The 21212-nt window shown below is 46.8% G+C and overlaps 1 protein-coding gene and 1 pseudogene across 2 annotated transcripts in view; one reads left to right on the top strand and one right to left on the bottom strand.

The window, feature by feature from the left end:
- Positions 1–1284: 1284 nt before the first annotated feature.
- The window catches only part of DOCK8 (dedicator of cytokinesis 8), a 219317-nt gene continuing 199389 nt past the window's right edge, over positions 1285–21212 (bottom strand). For both annotated transcript variants that reach the window (XM_081802802.1, XM_081802803.1), the window contains 5 exons: positions 19869–20105; positions 17273–17416; positions 15481–15587; positions 3637–3807; positions 1285–3198 (listed from right to left, as the gene is read on the bottom strand). In XM_081802802.1, the coding sequence (XP_081658928.1) occupies positions 3138–3198; positions 3637–3807; positions 15481–15587; positions 17273–17416; positions 19869–20105 (720 nt within the window). In that variant the 3' untranslated portion in view covers positions 1285–3137. The remainder of the gene's footprint in view (positions 3199–3636; positions 3808–15480; positions 15588–17272; positions 17417–19868; positions 20106–21212) is intronic.
- On the top strand, positions 11773–12044 carry LOC115944127 (small nuclear ribonucleoprotein G pseudogene; annotated as a pseudogene).

The raw sequence follows: 21212 nt of genomic DNA on the forward strand, positions 1-21212 counted from the left end.
AAATCTCTATCAGCAAGTAGCTTTGTCCATCAATCCCAGTGAGACAACAAATGCAGAATTGTGCAAAAATGTGCAAAAATTCTTTAACACTCCTCCATTCAAAATGTAGAGCCTAATAAATCTCCCCCCTGAACAGGGACTGACCCTGGTGGCTTGCTTCGAAAACACAGAATATGGCAGACACGAGGGAGTCTGACTTCAGAGGCTAGGTCATAAAGGACATGGCCACTTTGGTCTTACTTCTCTTGTATCGCACCCCCTAGGGGGAGTCAGCGGCCATGTCAGGAGGGCACTCATGCATCTGGGGAGAGATCCACAGGGAGAACTAAAGCCTCCCATCAAAGACCAGCACAACTTCCCAACATTAGGAATGAGCCACCTTGGAACAGAATCCATCAGCTCCAGTCAAGCCTTCAGATGATGGCAGCTCGGGCCAATATCTTGACTTCAACCTCATGTGCTGCCTCAAATCGGACTGCCTGGGCAAGCTACTCCTGAATTTCAAATCCGCAGTAACTGGGTGAGATATTGTTTATTGCTGCTTTAAGCTAACGAGTTTGCAGGCTATATGTTATGCCTCAATAGAGAACATTTAAGCCCCTGGTGTGAAAAAGATTAGGAAGCACTGCTTTCAGTCCAAAAAAAAGGATACACTGGATACTGTGGACATATCCAGCATTCTGGGATGTATTAGAACCTTTAGGGTGTTTTGTTTGTAAAATGATACTTAATAGCAGCTTTACAACGTTTGAGATAACAAGCATTTAAAAATACATTCAAGGCAAAACAAAGGCTCCCTGTCTTTGGAAACATACTTGCAACCACAATTATCAATGACAGCTCTAAAAGTTTTTCATTTTAAAACAAACCTACTGTCATGGAAAGGACTCCTTAGGGAATAGAATTAGAGACTTGAAGACAGTGCAAAGCGTGACAACCCAATCAGATCTGTGCAGCATATGTCTCATCTTCCTGCAGATTCTCTCTTTTTAAAGATTTTATTATTAAGCAATCTCCACACCCAACATGGGGGTGGGGCTCGCACCCCCAACCCTGAGATCCAGAGTCCCATTCTCCACCGACTGAGCCAGCCAGGTGCCCCTTCCTGGAGATCCTTAAGAGACAGGGACAGTTGCACCCTTGACCTTGCCGAAGGAGAGGCAGCATGAGCTAATCAGAGGATTCCTCCAAAACCCTTGCACAGAAGGGTTTTCCAATGTAAAATCAAGATGCTATCGTGGCATATCAGGTTTCTCTAATTTTTAGAAAACCAAAAGGCCTAAATTGCTTTACTCTTTTTTTTCCAAGATTTTATTTATTTGTTTGAGAGAGTGAGAACAAGCCAGGAAGAGAGGCAAAGGGAGAGGGAGAAGCAGGGTCTCTGCTGAGCAGGGAGCCCAACGCCAGGCTGATCCCAGGACCCCGGGATCACCACCTGAACCAAAGGCAGACGCTCAAATGACTGAGCCACCCAGGCGCCCCTAATTTGCTTAGTGCTTAACACTTAACACTTACTGTGTGAGGGCAAAATATGATAGATGTTGCGAGTGATTGATGCCCAACCTTGAGTCCCTCATGAAAGGTTACGTTCTGTAGGGACTGTTGCCTGTTCTAGTCTGCTCTGTATTGTGGCTACATGCACAGAGATGCTCCTCCTCGCTAAGCTGGCAGGGTTTGGAGGACGGTGACAATGTTATCGGACCTCAGTCTCACCCAGTAGCCCCCACACAGAAGACGCCAAACAGCATATGGAATTAAAGTATATCATATGTACTCAGGTAGGAAAGCAATTAAGTGTATCATATACTTTAGAAAGAATCCTTTCCCCAAATGCCTAGACTCCAAAAAGTTTGCCATGTAAACTAGTAAGCTTTTGTGCTTTAAAAAAAAAAAAAAAGATCTCTTTCAGAATATAAATTCCTGCATAAAAAGTTCTGGATCATCCAAATGAAATTCTCTCTTATAAACACCAAATTAAATACCGCATAAGAGGCAGGCCCCGGGACAGCACCGTCTGGTCTGGAGGACCGGGCCTATGACTCTTTCCTTTCCTCCGAAGTGCTTTGTGAGAGTTAAGAGGTGTCAAAATAAAAAACACGAGTTGCAAAGGGAAACATTTCACTTGCCATTCTTATTACATTTTTAGTACCATTCAAGGGCATCAGGCATATTAAAAATATATAATTTAATTCTCAAGCCACAGTTTTGTTCATCTGCGTCCTACAGTACATTGCCAGAAGAAGTCCAAGCTCAGTCTACTCTAGCCAATATAATAGGCCGACGGACGGGCACGGTGTTCTGACATGAAAGCAGAGCTATTGTCCTTTTACAAAAATGAACTTGGTCCCAGGCGGGAGGAGAAAAAGAGTGAGCAAGGAGCAGAAGGAAAAAATGCAAAGTATTGCAGAAGCGTCTGAATTGAGGTGAATGCAGCAGAATGCCGCGCATCTCCTAACTCAGTGAGTCCAAGGTCCTCATCTATAGACGCTTGTTAAATTAACTGAACACACAGTAACTTAAGGCAAAAATAACTATACAACAATTAGTCCACCGTTACCAAGAAGGTAACGAGTTCACAAATAAATCATCTAGCTCCAAGTTTCCAAGCATCATCATGATTTTTAGATTTCTAGTGAGGCCTCCCCTCACGGATTTATTCACCATGTTTTTGCAGTCCTGCCAGCCCACCCTCCTCACCCATAAACAGGGAATGCGTGACGTTCACTCCGCATGGGACGGCAGACGTTTCCATTTTCCGCCGGGCAATTTGGGTTTATCCCGTAAATCCAAATACGGCCAGAGGAAGTCATCTGTCCTATAGAGAGTGACTGACCGCTCAGCAGGAGACGCTGTTTAAGCCTTGTTTTGTACAATATTGTGAAAAGCCATGATTTGATAAATACACAGGCTCCCCTGATTAACCACCCTCCATTAACCCCAGTCTGGAGGGCCAAAACCTGATCAGACCCATTTGGGTGTAATTCCCATGGTCCCTGGGATTCTAAGGCTTCCAGAGTGCTGTCCAGTCAGGCAGTATGCAGTCCATCCTGCTCGGCAAATGTCCTGTGTTTTAAGTACCAGCGAGCACTTCTCCAGGGTCACAGAGCCTCAGTCTCCATGCGTGAGGACAGCTTTTCCTAGCTGCCCTGTGACAATTGGGTTTCACATTTCCTGAAACTAGATCTGTGGAAGGAGTCTCTGAAATTACAAAGGAGAGAGAGAGAAAACAGAGGTAAGAAAGATCAATTAAACTTTTAAAGGGGAGGGGGGAATCACCCACCAGAAAAGGACAAGGACTTTGGGCAACTCAGTAAGTTAGTGAATGTGCAAAGGTCCTGAGATCCCTTCACACCAGCGCCAGAAAAAACACAGGAGGAAATGGGTTCTGGGAAGACCATGGGCAGAAGGCCAACATGAAGGGGTCCCAGGAAGGTCAAGGAGAAGGTAGAGGGAGTGGAAGGCACTCAGGATGGAGGCAGGACAGATCGGGTTCTGGCGGCTTCTCTGACCCCGGGTGCACTCCCGGTCCTCCGAGCTTGTGCGGCTCCCGAGTGTAGCAGAGCGCGCCCTGACCCGCTGGGCCCCAAGCCCTGTCCTTCATCCCCCAGGAAGAGGCCTCCTCTGCCCTGAACTCACCTCTTGTGACTCTCAACTCTGAATATCGGCTTGTAGAGTTCTGGAATTTTCCGCTCAATCATTGGCCTGAGGTTCTCTTTCAGCTTGTGGTAGTTCTTTTTGAGTTCCTGCTGATACTCCCTCTGGTCCGCCGTGATGAGACGCTTGTTCTTCTCCACGGCCTCACCGCACCTGAGATGCAAACATCAGGGGCGGGAAGTGAGGTGGTATTTCGCAGGAGTTTGAGCTGCTTAGATGCTATCTACCATTTCTTGAGTACCTCCAAGAGTGTCTAAAACCTGGTAGCCTATCAGGATTGCCTGTGGAGGCTTTCAAAGTTCAGACATCTGGACCGTACCTCAGATTTAAGGAATCAGAATCCCTAAGGAGTAACACCCAGGAATCTGTTCTTGAAAAGTGGCCCAGAGATCTTGATGCTCTGAGTTGCTACGTGCCGGGCACCATACGAAGAGTTTTCCATGCATTATCTGGTTAATTCTCCCAACAAACCCAGGAGGTCTGTATTTATCCCCATTTTGTCCTTGGAGCTCAGAAAGGTTAGGTCACTTGCCCAAGATAACACTGTGAGGAAGCGGTGAGCCCGGGATCCAAACTCAGGGTCATTGTTCTGCTCACAAGACACTCACTGTGGCTTATGGCAAGCTGGTAGACCGAGCAGACGCCACTCAGCCCCCCTCCTGCCGCACGCACACAGACGAGCTGAAAAGTGCAGCCAACACCTGCTGTAGGAGAAAGGGAAGCCCCAGGTGCCAGAGAGGAGGAGAAAAATCCAAATCAGAGTGATAGCAGGAGCTGATGTCATGGCAATTGTCCCAAGACGTGCCCGTTAGAATTTCAAGACTGCACAGGGGTCCTGGAGGCTGGGGGAGGTGTGGCGTGCTGGGAGCCCACACGAGACAGGAGAGGTAGCCTCAGCCAAGGGCCAAGTGGGGCTCTGAATATTCCACTTGCATATAGTTCAGGGGCTTGAAAAGCTGCTACCCCATTTATGGAAGGGGGCCCAGAAAAATACTGCCAACTGTCCAGAGAGGTGGAATAAAAGCTTGCTAACAGTCTGGGGCCATCACTGGGAAAGAAAGTCACCTTAAGAGCTGAAATTCTAGGTTTGCACCACACACGGGTATGAGTTACAAATTTATACTGCTATGTGGTGAGTGCTCCAAGGTAAGAAATTAAATTAAAAAGCAACCAAGGTGACTGGAATCCCCAGGGCTTGGACAGAAATTAATATAAATTTGCTCTGGAGAAACACCTTCTCCATCAGGGCTCATGGGCCACCCACAGAAAGAGTGACCCTTCCCAAAGATAAGCTCACAATACAATCATCACGGGAGAGGACCAACAGATGCAACAAGCAGGAGAAACAGCCCACTAAGAATTCGAGATGACAGAACAATATAAAAGACCAAAGTTAATACAGAGATGTAATAAAAAAAAAAAGGTATAAAATTCGTGATGAAAAGAGTATGAAAAAAGAGATTAGGGAAACTTCAGAAAAGAACCAAATGGAACTTCTAGAAATAAAAATAGAGTCACTAAGATAAAGAAAAAGATCCCAATGGACAGGTTAGAAAATAAACCAGACACAAATGGAGAACACACGAACTATATGACAGATCTAAGGAAATCACCAAAGAAATTTTTTTAAAAATTAAAAATATAAAAAAAAAAATGGTTAAGGACCTGGAGATAGAGGGGCACCTGGGTGGCTCAGTCGGTTAAGCGTCTGCCTTCGGCTCAGGTCATGCTCTCAGGGTCCTGGGATCGAGCCTTCCATTGGGCTCCCTGCTTAGTGGGGAGCCTGCTTCTCCCTCTCCCTCTGCCCCTCCCCCCATTAGTGCTTTCTCTCTCTCTCAGATAAATAAGTAAAATCTTAAAAAAAAAAAAAAAAGAACCTGGAGATATAATGGAGATGCCCAACCCACATCTAAATGACTACCTAAGGGAATGAAAAATAAGAGGCAATATATAAAGAGATAACAGCTGATAATTTTCCAGAATTGCAAACGGACGCAAATCCCCTCATCGGCAGAAACAGATCCATACGGAGCTCCACCATGGTGAAACTGCAAAGCGTCAGAGAGAAAATCGTTAAAGCTCATTGTGGTGACCTAACTTGTAGACAGTTAAGCCTAGTGTTTTCATGGTCTCCCACAGAGTATGCTACATACCAAAGAAGAAAATTGTATTTAAACATGATAAAGTCCTGCCTTTTATTTTACACTGTGCTACCTAAGGGAACTTAACAAATCAACAAACCTTGAAGGGACACCATAATGGTAGAAACCTAGCTGACCTGCAAAAATTAGTAATAATTCTTTATTACCCTGTAGGTGAATGGGATCCTGGTGATCAATGTGGTTTAAACTGTTTTCCTGATAGCAGGGTTAGGTCTGGGGTAAGTCATGGGGATACCCAGACCTTGTGACCCAAATCCTTGGTATTACCACTGAACACATTTTCATGATGACAGCCGAAGGCGAAGAGGGTGGAATGTGGCTACAGGACAGGGGAAACCTACCTGGACTAGGCAGAAATAAACCCATGACCACAGCTTTCCTACACAATTAGCCCCCGGCAGAAAAAGACTTGATTTAACTCAGCCAGAAACCAAAAGAACTCCCCTAACTGGATCTTCACCAATCTTTTAAGTTGGACGTTAATTGAAGCAAACTGTACGATCTCTGAGGTTGCATATCAAAGTTTTCAAGAAGGGGTGGGAAGGGGAGGTTTATAACCTTTGAATCCTGAGAAATTACCATCATCCCTTCCGTTTCTATTGCTTCTTAACTAACAGTTACGAGCTACCACCATGTGCAAAATAAAATCAGTTTCAGGATGACTTTAAGGCCTGGGTTTGCAAGATCGGCAGACTGCAGGAGGCCCACAGAGGCTGACTGCATCCTTGGGAATGTCTCTGAAAACTTGGGGGGAATTAACTAAACTCTCCCTAGTCTTCGTGCTCAGAAGTAACAAGAGCCAGCTGACATACACTGATGGCGTACCATGTGTCCTGGACATGGTTAAAGGCTTTACACGCTCTGTGACTAGGTAAAAGAAGCAGTGTGGCTTCTACCTGGCTCTGTCTCTTGGGACACGTACCTTCTGGAGTCCAGAACCACCTGCTCTTTAAGGATTTTTCAGCGCAGACACCAGACATATGACTGAGGAACACTTCAGGCAATTCAGGCCCCAGCCACTGTCTGGGTGACAATGAGAGACTGGGCGAAAACCACCTAGCTGAGCCCACCAGCCCCTAGAACCACACACATAATAATTAAATGTCGTTTTAAGCCACTAAGTCTTGAGGTAGCCTGTTGCAAAGCAATAGATGAACATAGTGTTTTACAAAGACAAATATATTAATAGGTGGGGTGAAAATTTTTCAGATGTTGTAGTAGTAATATGAAGTTATATTTTAACAAATTTTATAACTTATGAATTATTTCATATACATTTTCTGTATTTCTTCCTTTCCCCCATTTGGATTCTATACTCTAGATTTTTTTTTTAAGATTTTATTTTTATTTATTTATTTATTTGAGAGAGAGAGAGTGTGTGAGGGGTGGGGAGGAGCAGAGGGAGAAGACAGACTCCGAGCTGAGCACAGAGTCCAATATGGGGCTCAATTCCACAACCCTGAGATCATGACCTAAGCCAAAATCAAGGGTGGGATGCTTAACCGACTGAGCCACACCCAGGTGCCCCCATATACTCTAGATTTTATTAAAATTAAAAGAGCTTCTATTATGGTTTTTTTTTTTAATTTTTTTTTTTTAGAGACCATGGAGGTGGGAGGAGGACAGAGAGAGGGAGAGAGAATCTTTACCAGGCTCCACGTACAGCACTGAGCCTGACACCGGGCTTGATCTCTACAACCCTGAGATCGTGACCCGAGCTGAAATCGAGTCAGATGCTTCTGGGGCGCCTGGGTGGCTCAGTTGGTTAAGCGACTGCCTTCGGCTCAGGTCATGATCCTGGAGTCCCGGGATTGAGTCCCATGTCGGGCTCCCTGCTCAGCAGGGAGTCTGCCTCTCTCTCTGACCCTCCCCCCTCTCATGGTCTCTATCTCATTCTCTCTCTCTCAAATAAATAAATAAAATCTTTAAAAAAAAAAAAAAGAGTCAGATGCTTCACTGACTGAGCCACCCAGGTGCCCCTATATAATATAGATTTTATTAAAATTAAAATAGTTTCCATTATGGTTTTGGGTTTATTTTTATTTATTTTTTTTAGAGAGAGCATACGCAAGCATGGGGGGAGGGGAGGACAGAGAGCGGGAGACAGAATCTTCAGCAGGCTCCACGTTCAGCACTGAGCCTGACACCGGGCTCGATCTCACGACCCTGAGTTCATGACCTGAGCTGAAATCAAGAGTTGGATGCTTAACGGACTGAGCCAGCAGGCGCTCCATCATTACGTTAATTTAAATCCATAAACTAAAGTGAGCCATGCACGAAATCGACCGCCTCCAGAACAGCTATTTCTCTTGGGAAATCTACACAACAGAGACCTACAATGCAAATAATTGTTTAAGTGGCCTTATCGTCACATTGTCATTAGGTCCAGAAATAGACTGTGCTGCTCTCGCTCAGTAACACCAGCATTCCAGAGCCCCCCCCCCCTTTTGTTGCCCCCTCTGTTGATAAGGTCACTGAACACAAGCATTTTCTTATAGCAGACGTGCCTGGGGGTTTCCAGCACTCAGAATCCCACAGAAACCAGACTGAGAGGAAGGAAATTTTAACTCCAGAACGTGGTTCCTGGCTTTGGTAGACAGTCACCTGCAGGGGCCTCTCTGTAAGGAGGTAGGTATCTTTCCTACAGAGAGGGTCATCAGGGAGCCCTCCATCTCTATATCTGTTGGCCTCCATCCTCTGTGATGCTCCTTTAGCACAGCCCCCACATCAGTCCCTTGGGATGGCCAACAATTGCTAGTTCCTTCCTCAATCCAGTCTCTTTTTTAGCAACAGAACTCCATCTGGTGAGCCTCCCTGGGAAGTGACATTTCCTAGCCTCCCTTAACAGATAGGGATGGCTGATGAGATACAAAATGAAGTCACCAGGAAAGCTCTTTAAAGGGGCACAGTCTTTTGCTCTTACCTCATTTCTACTCCTGATACTTTCCGGGGATGTGGTCACGATGGCTAGAGCCCTAGGGCCATCTTGTGACTATGAGGATGGGTGCACTATAATCAGGATGGCATAGAAAAGAATGGAAAGAGCCAGGGTCACTGATGATATAGTTCTGGGATGACTATCTCTGATCTTATTTTAGGAGAAAAAAAATAAGTTTCTATGTTATTTAAGCCATCTTACTTCTGTTCTCTGTTATGAGCAACTGAACACAGTTCCTAAAGAGAACAGCACAGCATAGTAGTTAGGAGTATAGACTCTGGAGCCTGAGCGCTCAACTCTGAATCCTGCTTTGCGGAGTATCAGCTTTGTGACATTAGGCAAGGCACTTAACATTTTCATGCCTTAGTTTCTTTACCTGTGATATGGAAGTGATAATAATAGCTGACCTTATTGTGCTTGTAAGGATTAAATGAGTGAAAACATATAAAGTGCTTAGAATTTTCAAGTAAGAACACTTATTGTTGTTATGGTTGTGATTCCCGATAGACCCAGTCTGAGTACAGAAACGATTTGTTTGATATGAGAATGATGAAGTACGAAAGAGTTTATATTCCTGTCCCTGGTTTTTCATGGTTAATGAAAGATGCAGAGGGGCACCTGGGTGGCTCAGTCATTAAGCGTCTGCCTTTGGCTCAGGTCATGATCCTGGGGTCCTGGGATCGAGCCCCGCATCAGGCTCCCTGCTTGGCGGGAAGCCTGCTTCTCCCTCTCCCCCCCACCCCCCCACTTGTGTTCCCTCTCTCAATGTGTCTGTCAAATAAATAAATAAAATCTAAAAAAAAAAAAAAAAAAATGCAGAGATGGAATGCCCTGTCCTGAGTCCCACACCTGCAGGAACAGCAGAGTCAGGTGCAAATCCAGAGACCTGCCAGTCCTCGGTTCATGTGTCCCCGGCCCACTGTGTCTTATGGTACAAACTTTATAGAAGCACCCAAGTCATGGGTGGACAATGTCTATATTTAAATCAGATGGTTAAGTTTCTGTTTCCTCCTCAAATTGATCTGGTCTCTGCCCCACCAAATGACGTTACATTGATTGATCACTTAGTAAGTGCCAAGCCCTCATCGTATCATGACACCAGATCTAAGAGAGAGTTACGATTACAATTCCCATTTTAAAGTTGGAGAAAGTGAGGCCAGGTAACTTTCCCAAGGTCACACAGCTAGTTAAGGCACGGTGGGTCCGTGAAGCCCAGCGGCCTGGCTCAGGAGCCCACTGCTAACTGCAACACCGCGTACTCCCCCTGGGAAGACATGGCCTTTCCAGCTAGAATCCAGGCATATGGCCTTGGTCTCAAGTTGAAGGTATTCTCTCTGGAGCCCCAGTTTGGAGTACTCTGCCTTTCTCATCTTCTTGCTGGTACGTCTTTAGCAAACCTCCACTCCGGGCCCAGGAAGGAAGCGGGACTGCTGGAGTGGGGAGATCTGACAGCGATACGAGAGAAGCCGAGGACTGGCAAGGAGGGATCATCTGGGGGCAGGGCACCAGGGGCAGGGGTGGCCGCCTGCAGTGGGTGTGGGAGAGCCATGGCTCTGCCAGGCACCCCTCCCCGGTGGTTTTCTCCAACTCAGCCCCTTCATTTCCTCCCTCCCTGGCTGGCCTTGGCCGGACCCCACACCCAAGGGCAGCCTGTCCCAAGTGAAGACTTTCGATTGTGGTTCTGCCACCTACTTGCTGTGTGACCTTGGGCTTATTATAACCTTCTGCAACTTCATATCCTTCATCTGTAAAGTGGGTTTATGGGGATGAAACGGTGTCAGGTGTGTGAGGATCTAGCTAAGCGATGACCACCAGGGAGGGCTTCATAGTCAACACTACCTGCTTTTTGGGAGCGAAGTAGGGGTTATGGCCTAATGAAAGGCATCATCCTATGTGCTCCCCACTGCTGTAGGACGCAGCGCTGTGGGGGTAGGGAGCGCACCCGAGGGCAGACCAGGGGCAGCATCGTCCTGCTGTCCCCTTGGAGTCACCTCTACCGCCCCTGGTTGGATTTGTGTGGCCACCTCCCTCACAGAAGGTCCAGTGGCCCCTTCTCCTCATCCTATTGCCAGATGTGGGAAGGGGGGGCTAGACTGGGGCTACAGGCTTGGGAAGCTGTCCAGACTCGCATCTGACACCCAGAAGCAGATTCCTAGAATCCAGGCACAGGGGGGTGGTTCACCAGATCAGACTTATGCCTGTATCACCTTACACTGACCTTAACCCCTCTCAGGCCCTGGGCTTCTCCTGAAGAGTCACAGAGTCCTGGAGCTCACATGTTTCTATAATATTCTCTAATCCAGTATCAGCCCCAGCCACCCTCGGGCATGGTGCCCCGTCCCTGAGCATGGACCAGCCCTGAGGGCCAGGAGCTGGCTCATGAGACCTGGGGGATGGGGTCGGCTGAGAGAGGAGGAAAAGATCACACTGTAACAAAAATGGATATTTTTTTGTTCAGAATCACTGCAGGAGGCACGAGGGAGGGGCAGAGCCCTGTGTGTCTTGTGGGGGGGTGGTATGCACCTGCATACGGGCCTGAAGTGTAACCTGTTCCACCTGGCTCTCAGTTTTCTAGCAGCCTTAGCCCACTGATCAGGTCTCTGTGACCCTAGAAAAGTGACAGAAGTCATTCCTCTGTCCTCCCCTACTGACCTGCTGCAGAGCAACCCCTCACGATATTTAAGGCTTTGTTTTCCTATCACATATTCAAATCTCTTCCTACCTCCTGCTTCTGTTTCTACCCACACGATACGCATTTGGTGTTCCTTTGGCCCCTTGGGCAGATTCTCCCTCCCTCCTGTTCACAGACCCTCACTGCAGTCTGCAAACACCACCGCTCCACGCTCCGTGTCCTGACTCTGTGACCATACGTGTGGTGGGAGCCTGTCTGGGTGTATCTCAAACTATTTCTCCTAGAGACAACTTGTGACTGGTGCCGTGGAGGATGTGGTCTTTTATTTCAATATAAAAATAAACGTAAAGGGAGGCATCTTTGAGATCGCCGAGTAGACACCTTGAGCAAAGCTCACCCTCCCGAGTTGAAAAAATTTATGGACAAGAAATTATCATTGAAATTACATGGTGGCAGACATGTCCAAGGAATATTGCGGGGGTTCGATCCGTTTATGAATCTTGTGATAGATGAATGTGTGCAGATGGCAACTGGGGGCAACAGAACAATACTGGAATGGTGGTAACACGAGGAAATAGTCTCATCACGTTGGAAGCCTTGGAACGAGTATAAACAATGGGTGTGTTCATCAGAAGGAATCAACTGCTTCCACATGTCCCCTCCACAGTACCTGTTTTACTACAATATAAAAATCAAGGGGCGCCTGGGTGGCTCAGTTGGTTAAGCGACTGCCTTCGGCTCAGGTCATGATCCTGGAGTCCCGGGATCGAGTCCCGCATCGGGCTCCCTGCTCGGCGGGGAGTCTGCTTCTCCTTCTGACCCTCCTCCCTCTCATGCTCTCTGTCTCTCATTCTCTCTCTCTCAAATAAATAAATAAAATCTTTAAAAAATAAAAATAAATAAAAATAAAAAAAAAATAAAAATAAAAATCAGGTCGTGTGCATTGTCATATTGAACTTTTTTGTTAAATAAACTTTTATAATAGTCAAAAATAAATAAATAAATGTAAGGATCACGTAGTCTTTGTAAGGCTGAGAGCGTTCAGATAATGTTATGACTGAATGTTTGTGTCCTCTGCCCCCCCCATTCCTATGTTGAAGCCCTAACACCCCACGTGATGGTATTTGGAGGTAAGGCCTTTCAGAGGTGTTTTGGTGTAAATTACCCTGAGGATGGGACCCACGGGGTAGGATCAGTGCCCTTGTCAGAGAGTTTTCTTCCTCTTCCTCTCTCTACCCCGTGAGGAGGCCCAGCCAGCAAGAGAGCCCTCACGGGGAGCCTGGCCGGCCAGCAACCTCATCTGAGCCTTGCCAGCTGGTCCAGCCAAGTGTCTGCTGGTCCAGCCGCTCGGTCCACAGTATTTGGTGACACCAGCCCGAGCTAAGGCAGAAAGGTAAGAAGAAAATTTAAAAACCCAGACTGGAAGCTCTGGCACTGTCTAAAACAGCTTGAGTACTTTGGGGAGCAGAGGAATGAAAGAGAATGGGGTATCTCTCCATCTTGGCTTCAGACACCCTGAGGTGGTTTTTGTTTTGTTTTGTTTTTTTCTTACCGTGGGAAAAGGCAGGAGGGGATCAAGGTCTCGACCTGACAACTGGCTGGATGAGCATCAGCCACCGCGGGCCCGCCTGCCAGGTCCCCCATGGCCAGTCTGGTGCTGCGACAGCCAAGTCCAAGGCCACCGCCCAGGGGCAGGACCTGACAGCAGGCACCTGGCAAGCCTACGTTTCCGCGCTCAGCAAAGAGGCATCGGAAGGCTCACTTATGTTCACCTTGGAAATCCGGGCTTATCAACCCGCCGCCCCAGTCTGCCAAGCAGCGGGAGCTCACTCACAGGGAAACCCAAGAGCTGTCCACCCCCCAGTATCTTCCCCTCTTGCGTCACCTTGGCTGTCGGAAGCAGAGAGCCGGGAGGAAATACCCAGCAGCAAATAATGTGACAAAATATTGACTCTGGCCATTAAAAGCCTGCAACTTGCTGAGGGGACTTGAGAAGCAATTAAGCAATCGGGGGAAAGGAAGGTCTCCTCGCCTCCTGCTGTCTTGAGGGTATGATTTACAGACTAGGGAACCAAATCACCTCTGCTCTTCCCCAACCTGCTTTTACACTTCGGTTCTGTCCAGAGCTCCATCTGCCAATCTGGCTGTCGTTCGTCTCTCCTCTTGTCCTAGCAGACTCCCGGGAACACACTGCTCTTGCTGACTCAGAGGAGCCCAGAGGCGTCCCGGAGGTTTTCAGGGTCTGTTGCTTTACCAGGCCTGGCTCCCTCTTCGGACCGCCCCCTTTGTTCTACCTAAATATTCAAGACGAAGTTTAAGTGAAGGCTTCTCCAGCCTTCTAGCCTCTAACGGACCGTTCCTTTCTGAACTCTGGAGCCCTGTATTTCCTGCGCTCTCGGCAGTGGGTAGCGCATGCTGCACTGTGCTGGTATTTAGTTATGCACCTACGGGTGCTGTCGGGAGCTCCTGTCTTCCCACAAATGATACCGTACCCGGGTCGTACTGTCTCTTTAAACATTTCAGAGGTCCTTTCAGAGGTCCAAGGAGGCCTAGGCCACTGCCAACTTCAGGGGCCTTCAACCATACCTTATTTTATTTCATTTTTTTTTTTTTAAGATTTATTTATTTTAGCGTGCGCAAGCCAGGGGAAGGAGCAGAGGAAGAGGGAGAGAGAATCTGAAGCAGACTCCCCACTGAAGATGGAGCCCTACATGGGTCTCAATCCCAGGACCCCGAGATCATGACCTGAGCAGAAACCAAGAGCCAGGCACTTAACTGACTGAGCCACCCAGCTCTCCCCCAAAATAATTTTAAATGAAGATAAGTGGAAAGGAAATAGATCTTTAAAAATTCCCACCAAAAAAAAAAAAAAAAATTCCCACAGTATTTTCCTAGTTTTTTTGTTCTGTAAAAATGCTCTCTTTTCTCAACAAAATGCAGCTTTTGTGTAATGTCAGAATTGCTTTCAAATACAGGAAGCAATTCAAATGCCAAACTATTAATAAATGTAATCTCTGTGTATGTGCCCCGTGTGTGTATGGGTTCTTGCCCACAGACCGGGTCTCCGTATACAGCATGTCTGCAGACCTCTCACCAGAGCCTGTGGAAGACGAGGGAGTTCTCATCTTACCCAACACTGGCACGCTGATGAGTTTTCAGTGAATTTAGCAAACTTTCACTTTTAGCCTCCTTTATTTCCCCATCTGCCAAGTGAGGTCATTCCTACACTTGATATGCTGCTCTAAGGTTGAAAAGAAATACTGGTACACATTTTCCTGATGTCATGGGTAAAAGGTCATCACATCCTTCATAAACATTCATTTTAGGGCCACAGGAGACCCCACGGTACCCGTCTGTACTGCAACAGTTTGCAAGACCTTGCTCAAAGACCTGCTCCTATGCAGCCTGAACGGGCCGCTCCTGATGCCAGCCCACAGAAGCTTGTCTGACGATGGGAACTGCCAGAGAGAAGATACTTTTGAAAAAGCCCAGCGTTAGAATTGCCTTCACCAAATGTGAGGCAGGGTCTATTCTTAAGATTCTACAAATAAGTTATCATGTGATATTAAAACTTCTAAAACCAATGCCAACACCCTCTTGGACTTGAAAGCATCGTGGACGGGCAGCACACGAATGGAGATGTGCGCTATGTGGCTCAGAAGCTCTGGATTTGAACTCAGCTCTCCTACTAACTAGCTGTGTGACCTCAGGCAAAATCATTTCCCATCTCCAAACCTCTGTTTCCCCTTTTGGCAAAATGAGGCTGGTGGTAATATCGGTTTGATGTGTGAGGCGCACCCAAGACGATAAACATGAAAGCACTTTACGGTTTGAATGCCGGTTACTTAATAGTACACATAAGACTGGTCTGCTGCAGGGGTTCCCAGGCGTGAGGGTGCATCAGAATCCCCAGAGGGCTTGTTAAAACCCAGACTGCCGGCATCCACCTCTGGAAATTCTGATTCCGTAGGCCTGGTTGGTGCCCGAGAACTGGCCTTTCTAGCAAGTTCTCAGGTGATGCCCTAGCTGCTGGTCTAGGGACCCCTCTCTGAGAACCACCGCTCTGCTGCCTTCCCAACCATATTCCATCTTACCGCATTATGAATTCCTTAAAGCATAATCTCAGCTTGTTGTGATGTCGATAGAGCTTTGGGTCAGCTGGAATTTCGGCCAAGAACACTTGGGCTACTTCCAGTGGTCCCTGATGGAAAAAGGAACAGAACAATAGGACATTGGAAAGAAAATTAAATTACTTGGGAGAAAATCTTGGATTGACTTCTGAGTTTGGACGTTTAATTCTGTAGGTAGTGTGACCAAGACAAAAAAAATCAAGGAAGGTACTGAACTTCTCAGGAAACTTTGATCTCTTAGGAGTCTGGACATTTAGGAGAATACTCAGAAGTATAAATGTATTTTCTTTTTTTAAAAAAGATTTTATTCATTTATTTGAGAGAGGGAGAGAGAGAGCAGGAGTGGAAGGGGCAGAAGGTGAGGGAGAGAGACAGACTCCCCGCTGAGCAGGGAGCCCGACGCAGGGCTCAATCCCAGGACCTGGAGATCATGACCTGAGCCGAAGGCAGATGCTTAACGACTGAGCCACCCAGGTGCCCCCAAATGTATTTTCTTAATCAAATGTTCTACTAATAATAGGCTCTTCTTTGTATGTAAAGGTAATACTACTGCATCACAGGGTATGTGATCTGAGTTGCTTTTCTAAAATTGAGGATTGTCTTGATTCATCCTTTCATATCCACTTATTTAGTTGCCCTAGTCATGGCACCATTTTGTGTAATTGCTGGCTTGTGTCAGAGATATGCACAGTACATGGTTATGGGCTCACAAAGTCTTCCATTTTCATCAAAGGACTGGGACTTAAAGCAAAACTTCCTAATATTTTCTGATCTTGGAAATGTAACAGTCATTTCTCCTCTGTGCTATTTCTGTTCCCTTGATATTGTCTGGACACACTTTTTGCAGGGAAGTCCAGGTGTGGTGAGTGAGGAAAAAGTCATGATACTCACTGGGTTTTTGAGTGGAGGTGTAGACAAGAGCAGATCTGGATCTGAAATTAAGGATGCCCACTGGACAGAAAGTATGAGGCTAGCACCTCCCTGTATCTGAGACTGGTTTAGTTACATGCGGGTTTGGGAGTAAGGATTCTAAGGGGTTTGAGAATATCCAGTTTGGTCTGAGGTGCCCCAAGAAGCCTGGTCCCTGGTCACTCCTGGCTGGCAAGGCCCCCGGCATGCTGGATTTGTCTGGTGACTGACCCAGGGGCTGCATGTCCTAGACCCTTTCCCTTCTCTCCTGCAGACATTCTTAGATTGGCCTCAAGCTCTGCAACAACCTTGCCTACATAGGGCATGACTAAGCCCTCTGCAATAGGAGCCAGATCTGGAGCATGCTGCCAGGCCTGGCCTCAAAGTGAAGACCTCTCTGTGAAAATGGTGCCCCTTACACATGGTCTACTCATGGCTGGGACTTCTTTTCTTTTTTTTTTTTAAAGATTTTATTTATTTATTTGAGAGAGAGAGAGAGCACAAGTGGAGTAGGGGCAGAGGGAGAGGGAGAAGCAGATTCCCCGCTGAGCAGGGAGCCCAATGCAGGGCTCGATCCCAGGACCCTGAGATCAGGACCTGAGCCCAAGGCAGGGGCCTAACCGACTGAGCCACCCAGGTGCCCCTGGGACTTCTTTTCTACCACGGTTGTTATGTGAAGAGCCCTCCTCAAAGTCTTCTAAACCTCACAAGTGTTGGGTCTAAGTTCAGGGATACCATTTATGTGTGGATCAGACTCCTCATCAACCTTAAGGAAGGAGGTGTAGACATATAATGAAAACCCAAGTAACAAGGACCAGAGGAGTTGCCGGCAGCCAGTCTTGCTCACCTGATTTACAGTAGCTCCGACGGAGCCCTGCAACACCATCTGAAGCATCTTGGCATCAGGGGGCTCCTGGTTAATGGCAACCGCTAACTGCAGGGTCTTCTTCTTCATATCCTCAATGGCAACTTCAATTGGTGTCAAAACAAACTGAACACAAGACAGAAGTACAGGGAAGTCATTGTCTAGTCTTGGAAGCCATGGACAAACCTGGGGCTATGACGGACCGGATTTGAAGAAGCAGGTAAGGATACCTTCAGAGTATTTAAAATATTCTGGATAGATTAAGAGGAAGGAAAGGCCTAACATTTCTTGAACACTTACTGTGTTTGGGGAACTTTGTGGACATTTCTCATGGACTCCTTTAAACAACCTACGTATTCTCTCCATTCTACATCCAAAGAGGGATTTGTAAGGTTCAGGAAGTGCCACCAAATGACACAGGGTAGTAAGGAGGGAGCTCAGAATTTGATCACAATGATGTCGACATTCAAAATCCATGTTCTTTCTACCCTGTTAAGTTTCCTTACCAATTATTAAACAAGTTACTTGACTTGTAATTGGAGAAGGTACGAGCACAGCACTCAAGATTTTTGTTTCCGCCATAACACATGATTTTGGCATCATGTGTACCTTCTCCAACTCAACCTGAAGATGAATTCCTGATTAACAGAATTCTCTTAAGGGTCAATCTCTCGGTTGCCAAGTTCTGCAGGTTTGGGGTAGGGTCCTTCTTAAATGTTGTAGGTGGAGTTATCCCCCCCCCCCCACTTCATATACTGAAGTCCTAATTCCCAGTACCTCAGAATGTGACCTTACTTGAGATAGGGTCTTTATAGAGGTAATCAAGTTAAAGAGAGGTCATTAGGATGGGCCCTATATGATGGATGTCCCTATAAGAAGAGGAAATTTGGACACAGAGACACATGTTGAGGGAGAGAATGTGAAGACACAGGGAGAAGATCATCATATACAAGCCAAGGAGGGAAGCCCAGAACACATCCATCCCCCACAACCCTCAGAAGGAACCAACCTTGCCAACGTCTTAATTTGGCCACTAGCCTCCGGAACTATGAGACAATACATTTCTGCCATGTCAGCCATGCAGGCCGTGGTCCTTTGTTACAACAGTCCTAGTGATCTAACACACTGAGGTTCTCGGGAAAGGGAGATATGGCCAAGAAATGCTGTGGGGATTCTTACTGGAACCATGAGTTTATTTCTGTCCTATGCCTACCTGTCCTAGTGTTCAAAAGTCTAAAACAATAAGAAATATAATAGATGCCTTCTAAACCAACCTCTTCTTAACTGAGTCACTCAGCCTGGATTTCTCTCATGTCCGTGAAGCTCACTCTCTGATGTGGTTGCTGACACCCTAGCCAATGGGCAGTGAGCTCAGTCACTTCTGCTCCTGCCCCATGAGGCATCCGTTCACAGCTCAGCTCTGCGCATTCACCGACTTGATGATGCCTGTTATGCTTGTTATTTTAATGACCTCATCTAATTAAGTAATGCACAAACTGATGAACTGTGGGTGTGGAAAGAAACAGAACTGTTTCTATGAACACGAAGCTGAATGCTGGGGCAAGATATCACAAAAGTGAGTTGCTATAAAGATTCCTGCCATATTAGGTGTGTGCAAGACAACTGTAAAAGGCTAGGGGCAAGCAAGTCATAAAAATCCAGAAGGACTCTGTCCTCATATTGTTTAGCAAGTATCTTTAAGCTCCTCCTCTGCTATATAGAAATAAAAACTGAAAATTATGGACAGTGTATTAAGGGTGGGGCTTATACTAGAAAGACAATGCTGAATTGTGACCCGCCAACCCCAAATCACAGGGAAGGCTGGGGCCTTATATAAATTGAATGACAAATAAATGTCCACATACGTATTTTAAAGTAAAATAAAATGTTTGTACTATGTCTAGTTTTGAGACGCTTTCTTGATCAGTCCTCTTACAATGGATTCAAAGTCTCCTACTGTACAGAGAACCAGAGAAGAGAAAGGGGTCCTCGCTGTCAGTGTATAGATGAGAAAAGCTGAACGAAAGTAAGTGTCTTGAGCAATGTCACAGGAGGAATTTGGGACTAGAAGTCAGTTGGTCTCCTTGCCTATCTTGCAGGGGGCCCTTCTTCCAGCTCGCCACCAACTTGTGGGGCTACTTGCTTGCTATTCCTCGTCTCTAATAACTAATAAAACAACTCTGTCTGAATCACCTGTAAGCTTCCAAATATATAAAAATTCAATATAAAATATTTAAATTTTAAATATGTATTTCAAGTAAGCATGTCATGAAAATAAACATGTTAAATATTTTAATTTTGTCATTCTATTTATGTTAAAGATACAACTTCAAAATATAAAATATTTAAATATAAAGTAATGCTATGAAGTGCACGGCTGCCTAAATGGGATTCCCTGGCACCACGACAGTCAGAGAATAACCACCACGATAGTATTTCCAGTGTGTCCCTTTTTTTGGTTTTCTCTCCAGTCTGCCAGGAAGGAGCTCGGAGGAGGTGTGAGTGTCATCCTGGGAGGGAGACTCAGCCATTCAGTGGTGACCTCAGTCCTGAGCCCGCTGGCTCCAGGGGCCATTACCTCTTCCTTCTGGATGACGCTGATCCTGGTCTTGACGTAGGGGAAGGCGTGCATGGTGGTCAGGATGGTGTTCCGCCGGTATTGCTCATGCAGCTCCCCCCGGGGCCGCCCCTCCAGGGTGAAGGGGGTGGTGTACATGAACCTCCGCAGATTGAAATTCTCCTCAAAGTAGGTTACCCTGTCTTTCATCTCATACTCATCAAAGTAGGGCTCCACAAACGTGATCTGTATGTAGGCCTGAGGGGGAAAAGGTGGGGGAAGGAGGAGATGATCTCGTCTGCAAGCCACCACCCAGGATGCACTGGGGAGGCATGTTGGGACACAGCGCCCTGCACCCACCCTGTGTGCACCCCAAGGCCACAGAAGCTGAGTGCATCAGGCCAGACGTCAGCCATCCCTGCTTTGCCCCCCCAGGGAGACGAAGGGCTGTGGGCGAGAAGGACAGGGCAGCGTGCCCATGTGAAGTCAGGTCTCCCAGCTGCCCCTCCAAGCTGACCTCACTGGTCCAACTGAAACTTGGTACGAAAGTTCACGAACTGCTATTCAGAACAGACAAGCTTTCCTTTTTGGAGCCCCCATGACCGCTACCCACTTAGAATGGCCAGACTGAAGGCAAGTGACAGTCCTGAGCACGGCCAGGGACGGAGAGGTGCTGGAACTTTCACACACCGATGGTGGGAGTGGAAAGTGGGACAGCCCCTTCTAACATAAGGCTAGCTGTTTCTTACACAGATAGATGACACTGGCCATATGACCCCGCAATCCCGCTCTGACGTGTGCATCCATGAGAAATGCAAACTTACGTCCACACAAAAACCTTGCACACGATGTCTACAGCAGTAGAATTCATAATAGACAAAAACTAGAAACAACACAAACATCCCTCCAGCGGGGAACGGATAAACAAATGATGGTACAGCCAGTTGACAGATACGACTCTGCAGGACAAAGGAAGAGAAGGACTACCTCATGGAGGAATTTCAGATGCACTGTCCGCAGTGACAGAGCCAGACTCAAAGGACTGTGAGCTTGCGCTTACTAGGCTAGGGTTCCATTTACGTGACCTTCTGGAAAAGGCAAAAAACTACAGGGACAGATGGCAGATCAATGATGGTCAGGGGCTCAGAGCAGAAGGAAGAGGCATGGGGAGATATTTGGGGGTGATGGAACTCTTCCTGGTGGTGGTGACACTTGTTTGTCAAAACTCAGAGAATTCAACATCAGAAAGGTGAATTTCACTGCAGGTACCTCCTTTAGAAATGCATGCACGCCCCCGATGTTTATAGCAGCAATGTCCACAATAGCCAAACTGTGGAAAGAGCCAAGATGTCCATCGACAGATGA

The sequence above is a fragment of the Leptonychotes weddellii genome, chromosome 14, assembly GCF_054177405.1.
Source record: "Leptonychotes weddellii isolate Sample4059 chromosome 14, ASM5417740v2, whole genome shotgun sequence".
NCBI classification, from domain to species: Eukaryota; Metazoa; Chordata; class Mammalia; order Carnivora; family Phocidae; genus Leptonychotes; species Leptonychotes weddellii.